The sequence below is a fragment of the Notothenia rossii genome (assembly GCF_949606895.1).
Source record: "Notothenia rossii genome assembly, chromosome: 1".
Lineage (NCBI taxonomy): Eukaryota > Metazoa > Chordata > Actinopteri > Perciformes > Nototheniidae > Notothenia > Notothenia rossii.
In genome coordinates this window covers 49,788,462-49,810,886 of record NC_136912.1, presented here as the reverse complement: position 1 = coordinate 49,810,886, position 22,425 = coordinate 49,788,462, and the positions used below count along the sequence as shown (strand labels likewise).

The window sequence follows — 22,425 nt, the reverse complement described above, 5'->3', positions numbered from 1 at the left end:
TCCTGTAGTAAAGCAAATGCTGCCTGACACTCCACTGTCCATGAAAACACCTCTCCTTTCTTTAACAGGCGGTACAGCGGCGCAGCTATGCAGGAAAACCCTTTCACAAACCTTCTGTAGTAGGAGGACAGGCCCAGGAAGCTCTTCAGGTCCTGCACAGTGCTGGGGGTGGGCCAGTCCTTCACAGCCTGCACCTTCTCTCCCATGGTGCCAACGCCGCCCTCCGTTAGCCTGTGACCGAGAAAAGTCACCTCACGCTTCAAGAAACAGCACTTCTGGGGGTGCAATTTCAGTCCTGCTCCAGCCACTCTCACCAGCACACATTTGAGGGCCCGGAGAGCTGATTCGAAGGATTTTCCATGGACGAGGATGTCGTCCAGGTAAACAACACACTCATGGCGGGGGATGTCTGCCAGCACTTGGTCCATAAGCCTCTCAAACGTGGCAGGGGCATTACAGAGGCTGAATGGGAGAACTTTAAACTGCCATAAACCCCCGTTGGTGATGAAGGCTGTTTTCTGTCTGGCCTCAGGGGCAAGGGGGACCTGCCAATATCCGCTGTGCAGGTCCAGGTAGGAGAACCAGGAAGACCATGCCACTGTATCGAGTGCTTCATCGATGCGAGGAAGGGGGTATAGGTCCTTCTTGGTCACTTTATTGAGCGGTCTGAAGTCTATGCAGAACCGAAAGTCCTCCTTCTTTTTCTTGGGAACCATGACTACTGGTGCGGTCCAGGGGCTGTTGGAGGGTTCGATGAGTCCAGCCCGTTGCATCTCCCCCAGTGCTTTATCTGCTGCAGCTTGTCTGGCCAGAGGGAGGCGTTGTGGTCTCATTCTAATGGGCTGTGCATCTCCAGTTTCGATGTTGTGTTTGATGAGAGCTGTCCGGCCAACATCGGCCTCAGACAGTGAAAAACAGTCTTTGAATTCCAGCAAGAGCTGCAGCAGCAGGTTCTGCTCATTGGGAGTTAGTCCATCAGAGTTTCTCTGCCAGACGTCTGTCACTGCCGAAACTCTCTCATCTGCGACAGGTTCTGCAGCAATGACTGGGTGAAGGCAAGGGTCCAGGGTAGGCAGGGTGGGGGTTTGTGCAGGTGCCGTCATCTGGGGGTCGCAACAAGCAACGGCGTCGGACACTGTCTCGGTTGTCTGTTTTATCATGGTGTGGGTCACACGACAGCCTGTCTGGGGTGGCCGCCTACACATCTGAACGACCTGTCCATCTGGAAAAGTGAGTGTACCCCTCTTTGTATCAATGACACAGTCTAATGTCCCAAGAACATCCAGCCCCAGGACGCAATCTTCCAGGTTTGCGACCCACACTGGGCAGCGAACAGACTTCTTTCCCACCCACTATGGTGGGGAAAATAGTTGTTTTATTTCTCACCGTTTCAGGCTTCACCAGGGTTGCTGAAGAATCTGTGTCGACCAGCGCAAAACAGTCTGTTCCCACAATAGTCACTGGGGCATACCAGTAGTCCTCGACCCAGGTTCGGCCCAGCCTGATGATTCGCTCCGGCTGGCCGCCAGCCTCTTCTGTTGGTTGTAACACTTCTGGTTGGTTAATGCACTGGGATGTTTCCTCATTTGAAGAGGGACGGGACACATCATCAGGGTTCCACATTGTCCTGGTTATGCAGACCCGGCCCCGTTTCCCTGGTTAGCTGTGCTGTGAGGGCAATCTCGAACCAGATGGCCAGGCTGTCCACACCCCCAGCAGATCCTCTGACGGGGTCTCGGAGACGGCTCCTCTCTCAGCGTGGTGGCACGCACAAGCTGTGTGAATTTTTCCACCCAGGCCGGCTCTGCTGTATTCAGCTCAATACCACATGCGGCGCTCACCTTCGGTGTGTGGTCATCCGTACTCCATGAAGCAGTACATAGCATCTCTCTCTGTGGCTAGCTCCAAAGCCTCCTGTAGAGACTTGGGGTGGGTGAGCAAAGTTTGTGTACGCAGGTCGGCTGGTAGTAGGCCCTGGAGGAAGTAGTCCCGGGCTAACTCACTCTGGATAACAGGAGGCATGTGAGCATAGGTGCGGTGAACCAGCCCCTCAATCTCATTGGCGAGCTCCCTCAGGGGCTCCCCAGGCCGACGCTTGCGGCTACACAGTTCAGAGCGGAGCAGGCTAGCTGTAGAGCATAGTCCAAAGCGCCTCTTTAAAGCTCCCACCAAAGCATCATAGTCACTGCTAATTTAATTTAATTTCAATCCTTTATTTAACCAGATTGGTCCCATTGAGATCATAGATCTCTTTTTCAAGGGAGACCTGCAGGGTCCTATCATCAGGGTTAAGTAGCAGCAGGCTGGTTAAAGCATCCCCAGTAAGGCACATTGCAAGCTGGAGGGCCTTTTCTTCAGCAGACCACCTGCCAGCCTTGGCTAGCAATTCAAATTGTGCCTGGAATGCTTCCCAGTTAGCTTTGCCATCATACCTGGGGGTTTTCATAGATGAGGGGAGGGCTTCTCTGTGCTGCTCAGTGTGTTGACTCGTGCCTGCCCTCTTTGTCTCTTATTTCCCGCGTGTGGCGTCTCTATCGGGGGAGTAGCCGGAGCGGTCGAAGCCAGCCTCAACGGCCATTCTCATGGTCATTTCTCTCACCCGAGTTGAACTTTTACTTCTGACACCAAATGTAGCGTCTCGCTACAGGAACACAGGGAGGCTTAGTTTGTCCTTTATCCGGGAGTTTATTGTACAGATCACAGGTTACTGTTGACCATAACCACGTCAAAACATTCCTCTAACCCTGTCGTATTCTCACACTCCGTGACGTCTCCCGCTAGCTCTCTCCTAGCTTCCTGTGTCCCTCTCGCCAGGAACCTCCCTCTTCCAGCCCCAACCAACCAGACAACACTCTCCCACCCAAACACACAGCTACAGGTCACAAGAACCGTCCATCAAAACAGTGGCACGTTCACTGACACTCTGTAAAATACAAACAAACTCTGAACAACAAACACATCAAAAATCAACATTATAACCAGTCCGTTACAATATATTTAATATTAATATTTTTTTTGTATTTGCGTGATTTCTTTTTTTCAGGTATTTTTTTTGCATTTGTTGAAGGTGTTTCACATTAACAGATTATACATTTACACATAACTCCCCGATCAGCTCACACAAGTATATCGTGCAAAATTCGTTCTCGATAAATGCTTCATTCAACATGTTTTAGGAATCAAAAATATCTTCAAATAATATTAAACAGGAATTTGCAAACTTTAGTACTTGCTCATAATATATGTAGTTACTTTATTTTGATTTTATTTGTATAAACAACTATTACAATTGTATTAGTTGCCTCAGGTTCAACATCACATACTGGTGACATGACATCAGCTTTTGTGTAATTTCCTCAGGAAATTATACAGATGTAGAATAAAACTGCTCCTGTAAAAAGTATGTTATGTGTATGTTTACTTATTTTGACCCTATAAACAATTTAGGAGCTGCTAATTAAAATTCTAACCTATTAAGTGTGTACAAATTGTAGCTCTTAATATAAATACTTCCAAGGGGGATTTAATCACATTGGGCCTCACCTTGTTCACCTAATATAAATGCCAGCACATGAACACTCTAGTGAGGACTGAATGCTATTCATTCTTGCCCCAGGCTGCTCTTGATGCAAATAAGAACTTTAATCAGCATCTCCACTCCACCCACGCCAACTTTGGCCACATATGGCAAACTGTCATCATCATAGGCTAATTTACAGCCGGGAATCACAACCACATGCGACTCTATGCGATCCTGCCTAACAGAGCAGAATAACGTAGAGCAGGAGACAGATGGAGAAAGAAACAGAGAGGAGAAGAAAAAGGGAAAGAAAACGGGGAGGATGGCAGGATAATGAGCTATAATGGGATACACACACGCACGCACGCGCACAAACACACACTAGCAAAAGGGCATACTAATGCATGGGTGGGTGTTACATTAGATGCAGCTGGCTGGGCTTTTAATTTCAGATGAGATTCAGCTGGAACTGTAACAACACTGGAGCCGATTGGTTGAGCTGTCTGCCAGTCATGCCGAACCGGAGTGGCGGGCGGACCTCTTTCCCCGCGCTCTGAGGGCACACAGCGAGTCCAGAGCAGCGCGTGAACAGCTGGCGTCCGCATTCTCTTCGCCAGTTAAATGTGTTCTGAAGAATGCCTAGCTTCACTGCTGTTTTCGTACTAGTTAACCGAAAACATTGAGTTTGGAGAGTTCTTGTTACTATGGCATGTTTTGTATCAGTTGTCCTCCGCGTGTTGTTTGAGAACAGCTGGAGCTAGAGCTCTATTCGTGGTGCTGAAAGCCTCACGAGCCGAGAAGAGAGCCCCTTCGGACGACCAACATGAGGAAGAAGAGGCTCTCTGTGGCGGGCTTTCTGCTCGCCTGCAAACTAGGAATGTTTCTCAGGTAAGGCCAAGGCTACATTTTGGCAATATAAATGACATGGCTTATGGTTTCTTTATGAACCTACATTGTTTCTGAATGATTTGAAATGGACAAATAATTTGGTAATATCAATAGTTTATCAAAGTTCACACAGACAGTTAAACCTTTGAAATCTTCAAGACTTGACTACATCTTAAAAGTATACACATTTTTGCATTTGTTCTCATTTATTTTTATCCAAATGTCATAACCAGTTAAATACTTCAATTTACTTTACCTATCTTTTTATTTTCGTGAAATGTTAATTAGGCATGCTCGCTGTGTTGTAGTTGAATACTGTGGTTGTTAGCAAGGCCCCCATGACGTGCCGCGGGTGTTCAGGCACATTTTTGTAGTGCCCAAACTGTGGTTTTGCAACTTCGGTTCCAGTCAATTGATAACTGGGCCAATACATATTTTTGCCCATCAACTTACATTTGGATAAGATATTTTATTTTAAAGAGGATTCTTTATCAAACCCCATGGGGAAATTCAGTTTTCCGCTCCATTGTATACACACATTACAAATAAACAGATGCATCTGACCCATAGGTGTGAACTCTTCGCTCGGGTTCACCTTGCGCTTTATCAGTTGAATCCCTGTGAACATTCGTTTGAGATGCCGACGGGGTGGCCAAACTTTTGACCCCACAGTCAAACAACTTGATTTTTTTCGCCATTTTTTGTAAAATAAACACACAGCGCATCGTGCACGCGAGTATACATGCATCGCTTTCTGGCTCCGTAATCACACCAATGCACGTGCAACTTAAGTAACAGGTTCCGACTATTTTGGGGTGCACATTTTGCTGTTTGCTGTCCTTATTTATTTATGTTAAAAACTTAAAGCCACTTTGCCACTGATGGCAACCAAAGATTGACAGGTAGTGCTCACTAAGCACAAGAGCAGACAATAAACTAGTAAATTAATAGTTGCTCATTTAATAGTTATTAAATGAGCAGCCAGCAATCAACATGATGAAGTTACTGTTTAAGGACATTACAGGCAAAAATATCGTTTTTTCATGTAGGCCTACTTGTAATTTTGGATGAAGGTAGATATGGTGCAAAATGCGAGAGCGTTTAAAACCTGATGTGAGCACTTGCAGAAAAAAAAATCTGAGCTTGTGTGCATACATCTACACTTGTATAAAATATCCACGTAACTGTGAACCAAATTTACACTTGTATAAAATATCCACGTAACTGTGAACCAAAATTTGAAGAAAAAAAAAGGTTTTGTAGCTTGTAGAAAAAAAATGAACTTACAGAAGTGATGAAATGTTCACTTGCAGAAAAATACATATTTTTTAGATATATTTTCCATTCCAACTGCAATTTGGTTATTACAACCTCTCAAATCAGTCATTACAACTTGACGAATCTGCTCTGCGGTAGTATAAATCGACGAATCTGCGGTCTTGACTTTTGCTACACTTCTTGCGATAAATCTGTCGCAAAAGTAATTTTCACCTGTAGATGTGGGGGGAGGGGCGAAGGGGCGAAGGGGCGGAGCTATCAGAACGACGAGGCTCGGGTCAGTTACAGAGTGAGGTCGAACCGGATGATTGTGGGGCTAACGGTTCGTGTCACTACCAGTCCGCTGACATGGCGCGTCAATCAACGGTAAGTTTTGCCCATTACTTGCCCAGTATTACTTTGAATATTATTATTGTGATTGAGGATTAAATCCGCTTTGAAGACCATCGTTTTATATCGTGTAGTTTAGTGGCAAAATAACGTCAGTTAGCCAGCTAACGCTAGCTTTGTTGAGTTTATGCTGGCTAAACAAGTAGTGGTTGTAGTCTACAGCAGTAATTAATATGTTATAGCCTACTGCTTTGGCACTAACGGTTGATAACCGTTTATGAAAATAAAACCAACTGAACTGTACTGAAATAATGACAAGTTTTATAATTGTCTTGGGCTCCTGCTGTGTTTTTAAAGCCTTTGTAAATTATCCATGCTATTTTCTATTGAGCTAACGTCGAAGTAGTGTATGTGAAATCAAGCTCACAATAAGATGTGTGTATATTATTACAATTATTGTGGAAGCTATTCACATTTATTTTGTATATTTATTTGTTTTGTAGAGCTAGCTAATTTGCAGCCATGTAATTTTATGTTAAGTTGTGTTCCAGCTGGGATGCTTTTATTTTGAAGGTGATGGGTCAATTTGGGCACGCAGCTGGGTGTATTTAGGACAATCGGGGCACAGCAGCAGCGAGTGAGCACCGCGAAGGTGTATGGTTTTTTACCAGCATCAGAGCAGTATCAAGGCTGAGTCTAGCAAATATTCAACACCTTTTGCTGTATTGTTCTTGCCGAGGTGAAGACAATAAACACCACAAAACGTTGATGCCTTGACTGGACAATGGACTCATTTACTCACTCATGATCTGCATATGATCCGCCGTACCTGGTGCCTCAGTGGCCTTTTGAAGTTTTATTGAAAAACCTCCCTTATTGAAGCGGACACTTTTATTGTTTTTTTTGTGTGGATTTTTTGCACTGCATGGACGTTTGGACTGGAATCACCACCACACTGAAACGGAGATGATCATGCTGATCAAAGGACAAAGGAACATGGACGCCGGCGCATCAGCGTTTGATCTGGAGATCTGAGACAATGCTCATTGACTTTGTGAAACTTTGAATTGCCTGTTAAAGACACGATCGGAGAACAGAGGACCACCCACGGCTTAAATGGACGCCGCACAAACCTACTCCACAACAACATAACATTGGTATGTGAAGGATAATCTGTCAGCTTTATTGGAAAAAAGCAAACTTATTTGGAGTGACTGAATTACTGTTTCGCTACATGTTGATGAATATTGGGAGTTGTTGGACTTGAAAAGACATTTATTCATAAATCTCTGACGTGAAGTGTCAATATAATTGCCTGTGTGAACTCAATCGGACAATATGGAGCAGCTGGTTGAGACAAACGAGACAATGCCTGTGGTTGATTCAAATGTTTTAAGTGTGGAGAATGTTGCTCCGCCCGAGCCCTCTGTAAAACGGGGCCTCAAGTTTACCCCAAAAGGCTTGACGTTTTACATAGAAACGTGCCAAGAAAAGAGATCGGCAAAAATCAAGCATGCCAAAAAATACATTGAACCAATACGTGTCTGGATGAAATCTACTGACAATGTGAAGTCTGTGCAATCTCATTTGCGCAACTTCATCAAGTGTTATGAGGACGCTAAGGACATACAAGAATCTTTTATAGATATGGATTTGCCCGAGGAGGAGTTCAAAAGGCAAAATACATATTTCAATGCAACAATTATGACATTTTGTAATTTCACTGAGTCTGTAAAGGATTGGTTGTCTGCTGCTGGGCACCCTCATGTGGAATCAAATGAAAATGTTGACAATGAGGTGGAAAATAATGACAATGATGTTAGCGATGTTGAAACTGATGTTGAGACTCAAACTAAACAAAGTGCTGTTATTGATGATATCAATCCGGAGGACAGTGCCTCTAACATTTCAGGTCCAAAGGAAAGGCAACACAAAACACACTCTAATGTATCTAAAACATCATCCACCGCATCTGCCAGGCTAAAAGCAGAGGCTGATAAAGCAGCAATTGTGGAGCGCATGAAGGCTTTAAAAAGGAAACATCAGTTGGAAGCAAAAGAGGAGGAACTAAGAAAAGAAAAAGGAACAGTTTGCTCTGGAAACCGAGCTAGCTGCAACTAATGCCAAAATCAATGTTCTGGAAACTACCTCAAAATGTAGCTCCAAAAGGGATGGAATGAACTCTTATCTGGAAAGGAACAAGGCTCAGAGTACAAGGCAACTCAATCCTCAGGCTAATCAATTTGTCCCACTGAGAAATGACAAAAATAATGAATTTCACCCTAATGCCCAGGCTGTCACTGTAAGACCAAAGGAAACCTCACAGACCATCAGGTTTAAAGACACATCACAAACTGTCAGGCCTAAACAAATGGTAGTGTTACAGACGGACCTCAGACCACTATACCCTCAGGCATCAACGGAGGTGGTTCATGATGCTCAACAGGCAGAGCGAGCATCCTCTTTGAATATGACATGCAATAATGACACCCAAAATGACATTGTGAATATCATGCAACGCCAAACTGACATCACTACAATGTTAGTACAGCAACAGTTAGCATCCTCCCTACCAGTGAGAAAAATACCCACATTTGATGGTGATCCTCTTCAGTATCATTCTTTCATCAGATCCTTTGAAAATTGTGTTGAGGTTAAAACTGATAATGCAAGTGATTGTTTACATTTCTTGGAGCAGTTCACCAGGGGGCAACCAAGAGACCTGGTGAAAAGTTGTCAGCACCTACCCTCTGTTCAAGGATACCAAAGAGCCAAATCCCTGCTTGCTGAACATTTTGGAAATGAATACACAATTGCTTCTGCTTATATGGACAAAATTGATAGCTGGCCTCTGGTTAAAGCAGAAGATGTCAAATCACTGAAGTCCTTTTCTCTGTTCTTACGGGAATGCTCAAATTTAACACAGCGAATTATGCACATGAATGAGTTGGACATGCCATCAAACCTCAGAAACATCATGATGAAGCTTCCTTATAAGGTGAGGGAGAAGTGGAGGAGCCATGCATGTGATTTGCAGGAGAAACGTGGTTGCAGATCACTATTCATTGACCTTGTGAACTTTGTTGAAAAACAAGTTAGAATTGCCTCTGACCCACTGTTTGGAAATATTCAGGACTCAAAATGTACCAGCTGCAACAAACCCCCCACTGTCAGTGAACCAAGGCATAGGAAACGGGACACCTTTGCCACCGGTGTCACTGCAATGGAAGAAAGAAACAAAGGCTACATGGATAATAAGATCAAGTCCTTTTCTGCCCAAAGTCACAACAAATGCTGTTTATTCTGCCAACAAACCAGCCACTCACTTGAAAAATGCTCACAGTTTAAGTTAAAGACACAAAAGGACAAGATACATTTCATAAAGGACCATGGAATTTGTTTTGGTTGCTTGAAACGGGGACACATAAGCAAAGACTGCAGGAGTCGATTGGATTGCAGTGTGTGTCAGCAAAAGCATCCTTCAGTCCTTCACATTGAGCAGAAGGGTATAAGTACACCTTTTAATGAAGCACAAGAACCTGTGAGCCCTCTGAGTGTAACATCTGGTCAGTCTCAAACATGTGGCCATATAGGGGCCGGAGATGAGTGCAATGCTGTGTCTTCGATTGTTGCAGTTCAAGTGAAAAGCCAAATGAGTGACAGAGTTGTACAGACCTATGCATTTTTGGATCCGGGGAGTTCCGGTACCTTTTGCACTTATAGCCTTGCAAAGAGATTGGGGCTTAGTGGCAAGCCAGCCAGTATTCTATTGCAAACAATGGGGCAAAAGAAAATTGTGAGTACCAATGTATTGTCTCACTTAGAAGTGTCTGGCATGGATACGGATGATTTTATTGAATTGCCCAATGTCTTAACCCAAAGAGTTATGCCAGTGTCACGTGTGAACATTCCACGACAGGATGATGTGGAAAAATGGCCTTACTTGAGTAACATAAAGCTGCACGACTTGAATGCAGATGTGGATTTGCTCATCGGAACTGATGCAGCAAAAGTGATGGAACCATGGGAGCTGATCAACAGCCAAGATGAAGGCCTGTACGCAGTCAGAACAAGAGTCGGCTGGGTCATTAATGGACCACTTAGGAGTGGAAGTAACGGCAGAGTTAAGACTGGCTGCTCTGTTGTCACAACAAACCGCATATCTGTGGAACATCTGGAAGAGATGCTCATTAAGCAATACAAACATGATTTTAATGAAAAAACATCAGAGAGGCAATTGGAAATGTCGAGAGAGGACATTAAATTCATGAATATAATGAGAATTACTACAGAACTGAAAAACAGACATTATTACATTGACTTACCTTTCAGAGAAGAGGAACCGGTCTTGCCAAGTAACCGCTGTGTCGCAGTCATGGCTGACATCCAGGCCATGTTTCATTAGGTGTGGGTGCCTGATAAACATGTGAACATTCTTCGCTTTCTTTGGTGGCCTCAGGGCAACATTGACCAGGAACCAGCAGAATATCGAATGAGGGTACACTTGTTTGGAGCTGTTTCGTCCCCCAGCTGCGCCAATTACGCCTTGAGGCGAACTGCAGAGGACAATGCAGCTCACTTCCCTCCGGAAGTGATCAAAACAGTCAATCACAACTTTTATGTAGACGACTGCCTGAAGTCTACAGTCTCGGAGAGAAATGCAATTAAGCTTGTAAAGGATTTGACTCTGCTCTGTAGTCAGGGAGGATTCAACCTCCAAAAATGGGTGACAACCAGCCGTTGTGTCTTGACGTCAATCCCAGGTGACATCAGAGCAACAGAGATGAAAGAGCTGGATTTGGACACAAATCACCTACCTATGGAAAGAGCACTTGGACTGCAATGGTGCGTGGAGTCTGACCAGTTCAGCTTTAGGACTTAATTACAGCCACGCCCACAGACCAGGAGAGGTATCTTGTCGGTGGTCAGCTCTCTGTATGACCCTATAGGATTTTTGGCTCCTTTTACAATGCCAGCCAAGTTACTGTTGCAGGAGCTTTGCCGGCAAAACCTGAAGTGGGATGAACAAATCTCCCCCTCCTTCTCCAAACAGTGGTCTGGATTGGCTGAGCGACCTCCAAAGGATGAGTGTATTCCAGGTGGAAGGCTGTATCAAAACCCTGAGCTTTAAAACATCTGTGAAAGCACAAATTCATAATTGTTCTGATGCAAGTGAAGCTGGTTATGGTACAGTGTCGTACCTGAGACTGGAAGGTGGCAATAAGGTGCATGTTTCATTTCTTGCTGGAAAGGCCAGAGTTGCACCTCTGAAGCACATTACTATTCCTCGTTTGGAGCTCACAGCGGCAGTCCTCGCTGTCAGAATGGATGGAATGCTTCAAAGGGAACTACAATGGCAACTGGAGAAGTCAGTGTTTTGGACCAATAGCATGACTGTCATCAAATACATCTCCAATCAAACCAGACATTTTCATACGTTTGTTGCCAACCGAGTCACTGTGATCAGAGAAGCTACAGATGTTGACCAGTGGAAGTATGTGGGCTCCAAGGCCAATCCTGCTGACGAAGCCTCACGTGGATTAAGAGCCGAAGAATTTCTCAAACATTGAAAATGGATTAAAGGCCCAGAATTCCTGTAATTGCCTGAGAGTGAGTGGCCTACACTGGAAATGGATTCAGTCATTCCCATTGATGACCCGGAGGTCAAAAAAGAAGCAGCAGTGAATGCCATTGTTAATGATTCAGAAAATCCAACAGACCATCTCATCAACTACTTCTCATCTTGGAAGAAGCTTAAAACGTCTGTTGCCTGGTTCCTTGAACTTAAAAGACTTCTGTTGCTTCTGAGTCAAAAGAAAAAGGAACTTAAAGCTACCGAAGGTGACAAGGATGCAGGAGTTAAAAGTACAGTTGAACAGAAGCTTAAGAGCTTCAAAACCACACTCGGTGGAAAACTTTTGACTCCAGAAGATTGTGATGAAGCAGAGAAGACAATCATTCATTTTGTTCAGAAACACAGGTTCAAAAGTGAAATTGCCTCCCTCAAACATGGCTTAAATATTGTCTCCAAGGACAGTCCACTGTACAAGCTAGACCCCATACTGGAGGATGACATTCTCAGAGTTGGTGGTCGTTTGCACAAGTCTGCATTACCATCAGAAACAAAGCATCCTGTTATTCTTTCCAAAGACCTGCATGTCTCCCAGCTCATTTTACGTCATATCCATCAACAACTAGGACACGCTGGGAGGAACCACATGTTGTACAGACTTCGACAGAAGTATTGGATAATTAATGCCAATTCAGCTGCAAGAAAGACCATTACAGAATGCATGGTGTGTCGACGGCACAGAGGAAAACTTGGGGAACAGAAGATGGCAGACCTGCCTGAAGAGAGAGTTGTGCCAGACAAGGCTCCTTTTACTACAGTGGGAGTTGATTATTTTGGCCCCATAGAAGTGAAAAGAGGAAGAAGCCTTCTAAAAAGGTATGGAGTTATTTTCACTTGTCTGACCAGCCGTGCAGTACACCTGGAGGTGGCACATTCCCTTGATACAGACTCTTGCATTAATGCCTTGAGGAGATTCATTTGCAGAAGAGGCCCTGTGTCAAGTTTAAGATCTGACAACGGCACAAATTTTGTTGGAGCAAACAAGGAGTTAAAGAAAAGTCTTGCTGCTTTGAATAATGCAAAGATCCAGGATGCCCTAATTCAGGATGGAATTAAGTGGAGCTTTAATACGCCAACAGCCTCACACCAAGGTGGCGTTTGGGTGCATCTCATTCGATCAGTAAGGAGTATACTGACCTCTGTTCTTGGACAACAGGTTTTGGATGATGAAGGCCTGCAGACACTGCTTTGTGAAGTAGAGGCGATACTAAACGACAGACCTCTCACAAAAGTGTCTGATGACCCTAATGACCTCGAGGCCCTCACCCCAAACCATGTTCTTCTGCTGAAGGGAAAACCCATCTTTCCCCCTGGACTCTTTGAAATGAGTGACCTGTACATCAGAAGGAAATGGAAGCAAGTACAGTATATCGCAGAGTTGTTTTGGAAAAGATGGACATCTGAATACTTACTTGTGATGCAAGAAAGGCAGAGATGGGCAGCCCCAAGAAGAAACTTTTCCCCAGGAGATATTGTCATCAGTGCCGATGCTACAGCTCCAAGAGGATCCTGGAAGATGGGTCGAGTTGTGAGTACCAAGTCTGACTCCAAAGGATTGGTCCGCTCTGTGAGCATCCAAACCAAAACCAGCGTCTTGGAGAGACCCGCGACGAAGATCTGCCTGCTGATGGAAGCCAAAGAATATGATCATGGACAATTCTATCTATTTTCTCTTCCTATCCTGTCTTCTAACCATCTGTTTATCTTTCAGTGGCTACAGAAAAGGCGACACAGAAGACACTATGGCTCATGGATAGAAAGAATAGCTCCCTTATATGTTTACATAAGGGTAATTGTGATTCTCACAATTAGGGGCCGGAATGTGGAAGCTATTCACATTTATTTTGTGTATTTATTTGTTTTGTAGAGCTAGCTAATTTGCAGCCATGTAATTGTATGTTAAATTTGTGTTCCAGCTGGGATGCTTTTATTTTGAAGGTGATGGGTCAATTTGGGCACGCAGCTGGGTGTATTTAGGAAAATCGGGGCACAGCAGCAGCGAGTGAGTACCGGGAAGGTGTATGGTTTTTTACCAGCATCAGAGCAGTATCGAGTCTAGCAAATATTCAACACCTTTTGCTGTATTGTTCTTGCCGAGGTGAAGACAATAAACACCACAAAACGTTGATGCCTTGACTGGACAATGGACTCATTTACTCACTCATGATCTGCGTAAGATCCGCCGTACCTGGTGCCTCAGTGGCCTTTTGAAGTTGTATTGTTGTTGACATATTAATGTCATATTTCAAGATGATTACTTAGATATTACAATATGGTTGGTTGAGCTGGAGTTCATTATTGAGCTTACACGTTAACGTCAGTCATATCTGAAGAACAAACCCAAACCTTGTTGTTTTTATTAATTGTATTACCAAATTGATATCAAATAAACAGTAAGCATTGGTAACACAACTTCCAAAGTTACAGTCAAATAAAAAGGACCCTGTCTCGGACAATACACAATCCAACATGTTCAACAGAAGAGAATCAGTTAAAACCAGTGTTGTGCTAGTTACTGAAAACCAGTAACTAGTTACCATTACTAGTTACTTCATTTCAAAAGTAACTCAGTTACTTTACTGATTACTTACACCAAAAAGTAATGCGTTACTGTGAACAGAAACACATTAGTTAATTAAAAAAAAGGGCCCATTAATGCCCTTATAGCTTTCATTGCAGTAATGTTATTGCATTGGAGAATAATACAATCTGTTGATCAAGAAATAGCAATGGAAATAGTAGAAATAGCCTGCATGTGTTCTACAACATACCGGGCAATGGCTTTATCAACTTTTCCCTGGCTAGCAGTCCCTCGGTTAAAATCCAGCCGCTGTTGCCTAGGTGGAGGTGGAGTGGCGTCGGATGAGTATGTGGTCTTAGCTACTAGCTTCGTCCCTGCATGTTGTTTCTGCAGATGTTTCAACAGATTTGAATTGCTGTTTTGGGCAGTAGATAGGATCTTTGGCCCGCCAAGACACAACTTACATTTAACTAAAACGTTCTTTTCTTTGTGCTCGACCAAAATGAAATAGTGAGAATATCTCCAGGCGGAGAAACTCGACTTGAGCTCCACCGCCGCCATGATAGTCTTGTGAGTAAACACAAACACACCCACAGCGCGTCTCCGCATGTGACACAGGAAGTATCTAAGTACAGTTCTCATCTCTGTTCGCCTCGCTGTTGGCGCCGCTCACCAACGTCTGGGAGCCGAGACTATATAAAAAAAATAACGGAGTAACGCACCATGGAGTAACGGTAACTGAGTTACTGAATTTAAAAAATAATACGTTAGAGTACTAGTTACTGCCAAAAATAACGGCGTTACGGTAACACGTTTCTTTGTAACGCGTTAGTCCCAACACTGCTTATAACTGATTATATATATTATACAGTATATATATATATATATATATATATATATATATATATATATATATTGTTTGTACACATGGTACTTTACATATATATCTGTTTGTTTAAGGTGTCCAGGTGATGCAGACAGGCTGGACCAGAGAGTGAGCGACAGAACTGGACTGAACTTCAGCACAGGTACAAAGACTCAAGAAAGTACAGTTTTCATACTGTACAAAGAATCAAGAAAGATATTGGTTTAAATAAATGAAGTATTGACTTTAACACACTGATATACATTCCATTAAACAATACTAAATACTAGATCACCTACACATCAGTGAAGTTGAGGGTTTTTTCCATGCAAAAGGTTACATTTAGATGTTAACAAACAATATGATTTTGTCAGCTTTCTAATTTAATGTATTGAATGCAAAGCTATTTAACACATAGTGAGAACTGCTACTATTTATCTCTCAATATTGTCTGTAAAAACGTGGTAAAAGTTATTCTGTCAGTGAGCCAACAGAGCAAGCTTCTACAGTTGCACTACGTTTTGATAATAAAATATATTTCAAACTGTTCTTTCATAATCTGATTACAATTAAAAATTAATGATATTAACAGCTCCTAAACACACAAACACACCTCTTTCATAAATAACACACTTGTTCCCTTTCATTTTTGTTAGGAAAGGACATGCCTGAAAGACACGACATTTTCTCCTTCTCTGAGGGTGAAGAAGAAGATCCAAGAGGAAAATTAAAAGCTGATGTTATGAGATTTTAAGACCAGTACAGGACATTCACTCAGAAAATACGTTTATTGTGAAAACAAAGATCTGCACACCGAATATTTTTGTAGTCTATCAGGACCATCATTTGTTTGTGACGCTGCCTGCACCTCAGAGAAGGGGTGGTTATAGTCAGGCTTATAAAGTGTGAAGAAATGGGATGCATCTATTTCCACATCTACACTCCATCAGCTGATTATTTCTATTTGCCTCACTTTATGAGCTTCACATCACTTGTGCCTTGTACCGCAGAGTTTGCAACATCACAAATAAAAGTGGCCAATCTTCAGTCAGATGTGAATGTGGAATCTAACATTTTCAGTAAGAATAATGGACAAAAGGAGTGCAAATACAATTTACTGAAATGTGAACCAAAAGTTAATCAAATGTTTTAAATAAAAAGCACATATGGACAGAAGGTGTAAACCTATTAAATGTATAAGTAAACACATTTAGTCAAATAAAGTGACAGACTAGGCCTGTGCAGTTGGTATCAGCTATGCCCAGCATTGGCTCCTCCATCAGGCCTGGTCCTGCTCGCAGAGGAAAGATCCTCAGTCCTCTCCAAACCAACAGACAGGATGTCCATCACACGGAGGTTTCTCCCTGAAGTCTCTGCAGCTCTCTGGACACCACACTGTCTCAATCCGTCCACACTGAATATGAGAGGGGGAAAATGAAAATAATAAATGCTTTAGACAATAAGAAATATAAAGTTGACTGTTGAGTTGCTCAGTTTTTTTAGATTGTCAATACTATTACTGTATAACTAATATATCAGGTTAAGAGGCACATTCAAATAAAGATTGGTCTTTAAATACATTTAGTTGATTTTGTCTCTTGAATTGTTTGTCTAAAGTCAAGGATCCAGAACTGGTACTTAGTTTTAATGATACAGTCTGGTTATTATGCTGTTTGGAGGAGGCATCACAGGTAAGACTACTAACTAGCTACCATCACATGTTCCTTAGCTTGACTTAAATGTATTAAACGTATAATTAAGTGATGGCAAAACATAAATAACTAATGTCATGCAAACATATTAATATTTGCTTGATTCCAGAGTTGAATTTAGCACAATTGCATACAAACGTCAAGGGATTTTAAGATTCTGAAGTGTTCGTTCTAAATAGAAAATAGCATGGATAATTTACAAAGGCTTTAAAAACACAGCAGGAGCCCAAGACAACTATCAAACTTGCCATTATTTCAGTAAAGTTCAATTGGTTTTATTTTCATAAACGGTTCTCAACCGTTAGTGCCAAAGCAGTAGGCTATACTATATTAATTACTGCTGTAGACTACAACCACTACTTGTTTAGCTAGCATAAACTCAACAAAGCTAGCGTTAGTTGGTTAACTGATGTTATTTTGCCACTAAACTGCACGATATAAAACGGTGGTCTTCAAAGCGGATTTAATCCTCAATCACAATAATAATATTCAAAGTAATACTGGGCAAGTAATGGGAAAAACTTACCGTTGATTGACACGACATGTCAGCGGACTGGTAGCGACACGAACCGTTAGCCCCGCAATCATCCGGTTCAACCTGACTGTGGCTGTGACTGACCCGAGCCTCGTCGTTCTGATAGTTCCGCCGGTTCGCTCCAACCCCCCTCCCTCCCCCCACATCTACATGTGAAAATTACTTTTGCAACACATTTATCGCAAGAAGTGTAGCAAAAGTCAAGACCGCAGATTCGTCGATTTATACTGCCTCAGAGCAGATTCGTCAAGTTGTAATAACCAAGTTGCAGTTGTAATGGAAAATATATTTAAAAAATATGTATTTTTCTGCAAGTGAACATTTCATCACTAAGTTCATTTTTTTTCGACAAGCTACAACACTTTTTTTTTTCTTCTGTGACTTTTGGTTCACAGTTACGTGGATATTTTATACAAGTGTAAATTTGGTTCACAGTTACGTGGATATTTTATACAAGTGTAAATTTGGTTCACAGTTACGTGGATATTTTATACAAGTGTAAATGTATGCACACAAGCTCAGATTGTTTTGCTGCAAGTGCTCACATCAGGTTTTACACACTTTCGCATTTTGCACCATGTCTACCTTCATAATTTTGCTTCCATGTTTTCTTTCACTCTAATGGAAATAAAACTTCCAAGAAACACATATAAATGGTGTTCGTTTTACTACCATGTCTGAATTCATCTATAGATTTAAAGCTAATTTGCATTTAAACATAACATTTCAGGGGAAAATACTGATTTGACGAAAGTAACTATCTGGGGAAGTTGTGAGGTGATGTGTTTTTTTGTTATATCCTTTTCACCTGCAATGCCTTGGTAACTGTAAGGGAAACTTCTGCAGCAATGAAGAGTCAGGACTCTCTCTCTGATACTCTCTCTGATAGACCTTTTAACTGGTTTACAGAGAGTTAATCCACATATTGGGGGATTGTGCGTAAACACCTGGGAACACTGGAGATACTCTTAGGCTGACCGAGAGTTGACCGGTCATAAAACTGAGACTAAGTGCAGCAGTACATTCCTTAAAGTGGACCTATCATGCTATATTTGAATAATATAGTGTAGGACCATACCTATATAAGGCATATTTATACTTTTTATTTTTCAAAATACCAAACAGCTGATGCATTTTAGCCATTCCTCATTTCGCTCAATTTAACACTGTCTTTTCATGGGCTGATTCTGTGAGAACAGCACCATCTACAGGCCTGGCATATGTACTACAGCGTCTCCAGCGCTTTCGAACGGCAATGTCCGTGGCTGTCTCCTCCTGATTGGTGGAGTTGGCCCAATAGCCGTAGCGCCACTTCTGTGACGTCACAGAAGTGTTCAAATCTATATCAGTCTGTATCAGATCCGTTGCACCCCCTTTTTAAGAGATTTGGGTATGGAGGAAAATAGAGAGGGTTGTGTTTTCTGACACTTGGTGAGTTCCCTGGAACACCGGGGACACATATTCATGTATAAAATACATACAAAAGTGCATTTTGCATGATAGGTCACCTTTAAAGGAGAAAACAGACGTCAGGGTTGGTGGTAAACGTCAACTGGCAGACAGGTTAAATATCTAGAAGTAAAGACAGAAATATTCCCTCACAGTAACTGCATCCAAATTTGCGCATTTTAATTAGGCCTAATGTGGCGATTGTGATGACGTTATTAGATACACATTTTACTGTGTTCACTTTAAGTGTCTCCCCTTAAGTACATTACATTAGCTTGTATGCCCATGCCATGATAAATTACCTTAGCTAAACCTTGAGCTAACTAATCCATTAGCTAGTAGCCATACCATAGTTAACTATAATTGTTATTGTCTTTTAGCTAATTAGCTGTAAACTCGAGGCACTGGCAGTTTAGTCATTTGTTCATCACCACTCACCTTCTAAATAAGCCAAGAAAAGCCGGTGTTGTGCCGTAGGTTGAAGGCTTGCCGTAGATTGAAGCCCTGTTCGCGGGGATGCGCAAAGGTGGCGTCATCGCCTGTATTGAGCGTTCCTCTAGTTTAATACGCTTTTTTCTCTCTTTTGAATGATATATTTCCCATCAGATTAAACAGCAAACGACTGAATAAATAATTTGTATTATTTTATAGAGGGGCTTCCATATCCGGCAGCCAGCCACAACACCTTCTCTGCCAGATGTGGAAGCCCCTCTTTAGTTTTTCACCTGCTGGGCCCAGAGTAAAATGCTTTTGTGAGCACAAACTAGAGGGGAACAGGCAACACCAGTGTGATTTTGGTGAGTCTATGACTATCCTGGACAAAGTTGTAGGGGGGGTTCCAAATTTGGCAGGAGAAATACCTGCTCTGCTGAATATGTTATGAACAGTGCAGATCTTCCCTATTGACACCAGGATTAACCTAGTCTAAAATAAGGAACATTAATAGTGTGATATAGGCACAAATATAAGATCAATAATACACTTTATTTTAGGGCACCTTTCAAAGCATTCAATGTCACCTTAAAATACAATAAAAAATAAAATATGAGTGGCATTACAATACAAACATGTGTTGAGTAGGAAACCACAGAGGAAAATTACATTCAAAGGAGCAAGTGAAGCTAGTTTGAACACATTATCTTTTAGGGTTGATTGAAAATAACACATTGTCTGACATTATCATATATGTTATATCATTACTGTCATATCATTGCTTACTATTCGTGGTTATTAGACACTTAAACAACAGAGAAGGTTTTAAGAAATAGGACTATACTGACAAATGACATATTATCCTGTCATTGTCTGTTCTGTAGGAAGTAGGAACATAGCAGAGTGGGACTACACTCAAAAACTGAAGTTTGTTCCAATGCGAAGACTGTGACAGATCTGAAAAGTGTCCTTAAAACGAGCCTCCTCGCAATTGTATGCACATTATTTATTCAGCCGTTTGCTGTTTAATCTGATGCGAAATATATCATTCAAAAGAGAGAAAGTAAATAGTATCTTTCGTTTTTCCGCTTAGAAAACTAGGCGAATGCTCAATAAGCGGCTTGAAGTCACCTTCCCTGCAAACAGGGCTTCAATCTACGGCATAACACCGGCATAACATGGGACAGTAAAGTGGGAGGTGCTGCTGCTGTCAGTCTGAAGGGGATAAATCGGATGTGGATGCTTTCATATGGATGGGAGCATACATGGTGCTCATGTTTCTGTTTGTTACATTTAATTCACCCGTTTTGACATTTGCTGTTTATTGCTGAAGATTGCTGCTTAATCATCATTGGTGATTAGTGATTTCAACTCAGGTGTGAATGTTTTCATAAGGATATGTTCATATCAAAAAGGTTGCTGACCCCTGCCACTATATAGACAGAAGGTATTGGGACACTCTTCTTAATCATTGAATTCAGGTGTTTCATTAAGTCCCAGTGCCACAGGTGTATACTATCAAGCACCTAGCAATGCAGTGTGCCTTCACAAACATTTGTGAAAGAATGGTGTCGTTCTAAATGGAAACATTTAAGAACCACAGAAACTCAGCCAGGAAGTGGCAGACCACGTAAAGTTCTTGAGCAGGGATGCCGAGTGCTGAGGCGCATAGTGGGTAAAGTGGCCAAAGCTCTGCTCACTCAATAACTGCAGAGTTCCAGCTCTGGCATTGATATCAGCACCAAAACTGTGGGAGCTTCATGGGTTTTCATGGCCGCACAGCTGCATCAAGCCTTACATCACCAAGCATAATGCCAAGCGTCGGATGGAGTGGTGTAAATAAGGTGTAATGTGTAGGTGGCCCAATACTTTTGTCTATATATAGTGTATATTTGAGGTTGAGGGAGAGAAAAAGAGATTGTGTGTGTGTGTGTGTGTGTGTGTGTGTTTTTATAGTGTATAAGTTAGAAGTCTCAAGTGTTTTCTCCTTTTCTCCCCCTATGTGTCTCAGCACTTCCTTTGTTATAAAGGTCACTTTTAGTTTGAATGTCTGCTATATTTAACTTTGACATGTTTAATTATTCAGATTGTATGCTGCCTAAAAGTTACAGATACGGTTTTCCAAAAGTTTTGAGGATATAAAGGCAGCTGAGAAGATCAAAGCCAGAGTAAATCTTCTTAGAGGGTCATGGATGAAAGATAAAATCTAACCGGCTTATGGTTTGTTATTCAACGGGAGCCGGACAGGATCTGCATCCATTCATGAAAAAAGTCAAAACCTTTTCCGGTTGTTGTTTCCGTGTCTGAAGGCGATTTGCTATGGTCACTTCTATGGTTTCTATGAGTGCAACACCAACATTAATTCAAAAGTCCTGTAGAGAGCACTGATTCAGACAATTGAAAGTATTCAATTTAATTATCATGAGCAATTGTTGCATACTGCATAACACCTTAGCACAGACCCGTTTCTCTTGAATGTTTTAGTGCAGGGGTCACCAACCTTTTTGTCACCGAGGGCTACTTCAAGGGTACTGAGTAATACGAAGGGCTACTTGTTTGATACAAACTTCCTGAATAACATAATTGCACGGTTCACCTTTAATGATAATATTATTATTAATAATAATCAGAATACATATTAATGTTCTGTATGTGAAGGACTGTCTGATCACATGTTAATGTTAATTATTCCTCACAATAATTATTAACAATGATTTACCATTGCTATAGCAACCCAATTGTTTTGTTATGAAAATGTATTTATATTTACACACATTCTCGCGAGATCTATCAGGGGTCGTTGTAATGCTGCGTTCACACTGGACGCGACTTCGCTCTAATCCCTCGAGTTTCACCGCTGCTGCCAGCTGTGTTTACTCGCATCATTCAAACAAGACGCGCTGGCTCGGGAGCTACAACTACAACAAAATGAACATATTTTACCGTGATTAAATTGTAATACACGTTTCTAAATGATGCCGAAGTAACAACATACTGATACCGGTTAGTAAAAACCATGAATTAATGCTTGAAAAGTCTGCAGACAAGACGGCAGGCGAAAAACCTTTTAAAATGCTTGTTTTCTGAATGGAGATTGGGTCGACCAGGCTAAGCTAACGTTGTATATGCTCATTCCAGACTCATAACAACGGCCTACAGACATAAATAAACCAGCGACTGTATTCGCCATGACACAGACAGTCTGTGGTTTGTACTTGTTTAACTTTTGTCCAGTTTCTGAAAAGATATGAGGAGCTGTGATC

The 22,425-nt window shown here is 42.0% G+C and overlaps 1 protein-coding gene across 1 annotated transcript in view; it reads left to right on the top strand.

Annotated features, from left to right (window-relative positions):
• Positions 1-4,116: 4,116 nt before the first annotated feature.
• The window catches only part of LOC307037398 (glycine receptor subunit alpha-3-like), a 238,963-nt gene continuing 220,654 nt past the window's right edge, over positions 4,117-22,425 (top strand). The window contains exon 1 of the mRNA XM_079678243.1: positions 4,117-4,408. Coding sequence (XP_079534369.1) covers positions 4,344-4,408 — 65 coding nt within the window. The 5' untranslated portion in view covers positions 4,117-4,343. The remainder of the gene's footprint in view (positions 4,409-22,425) is intronic.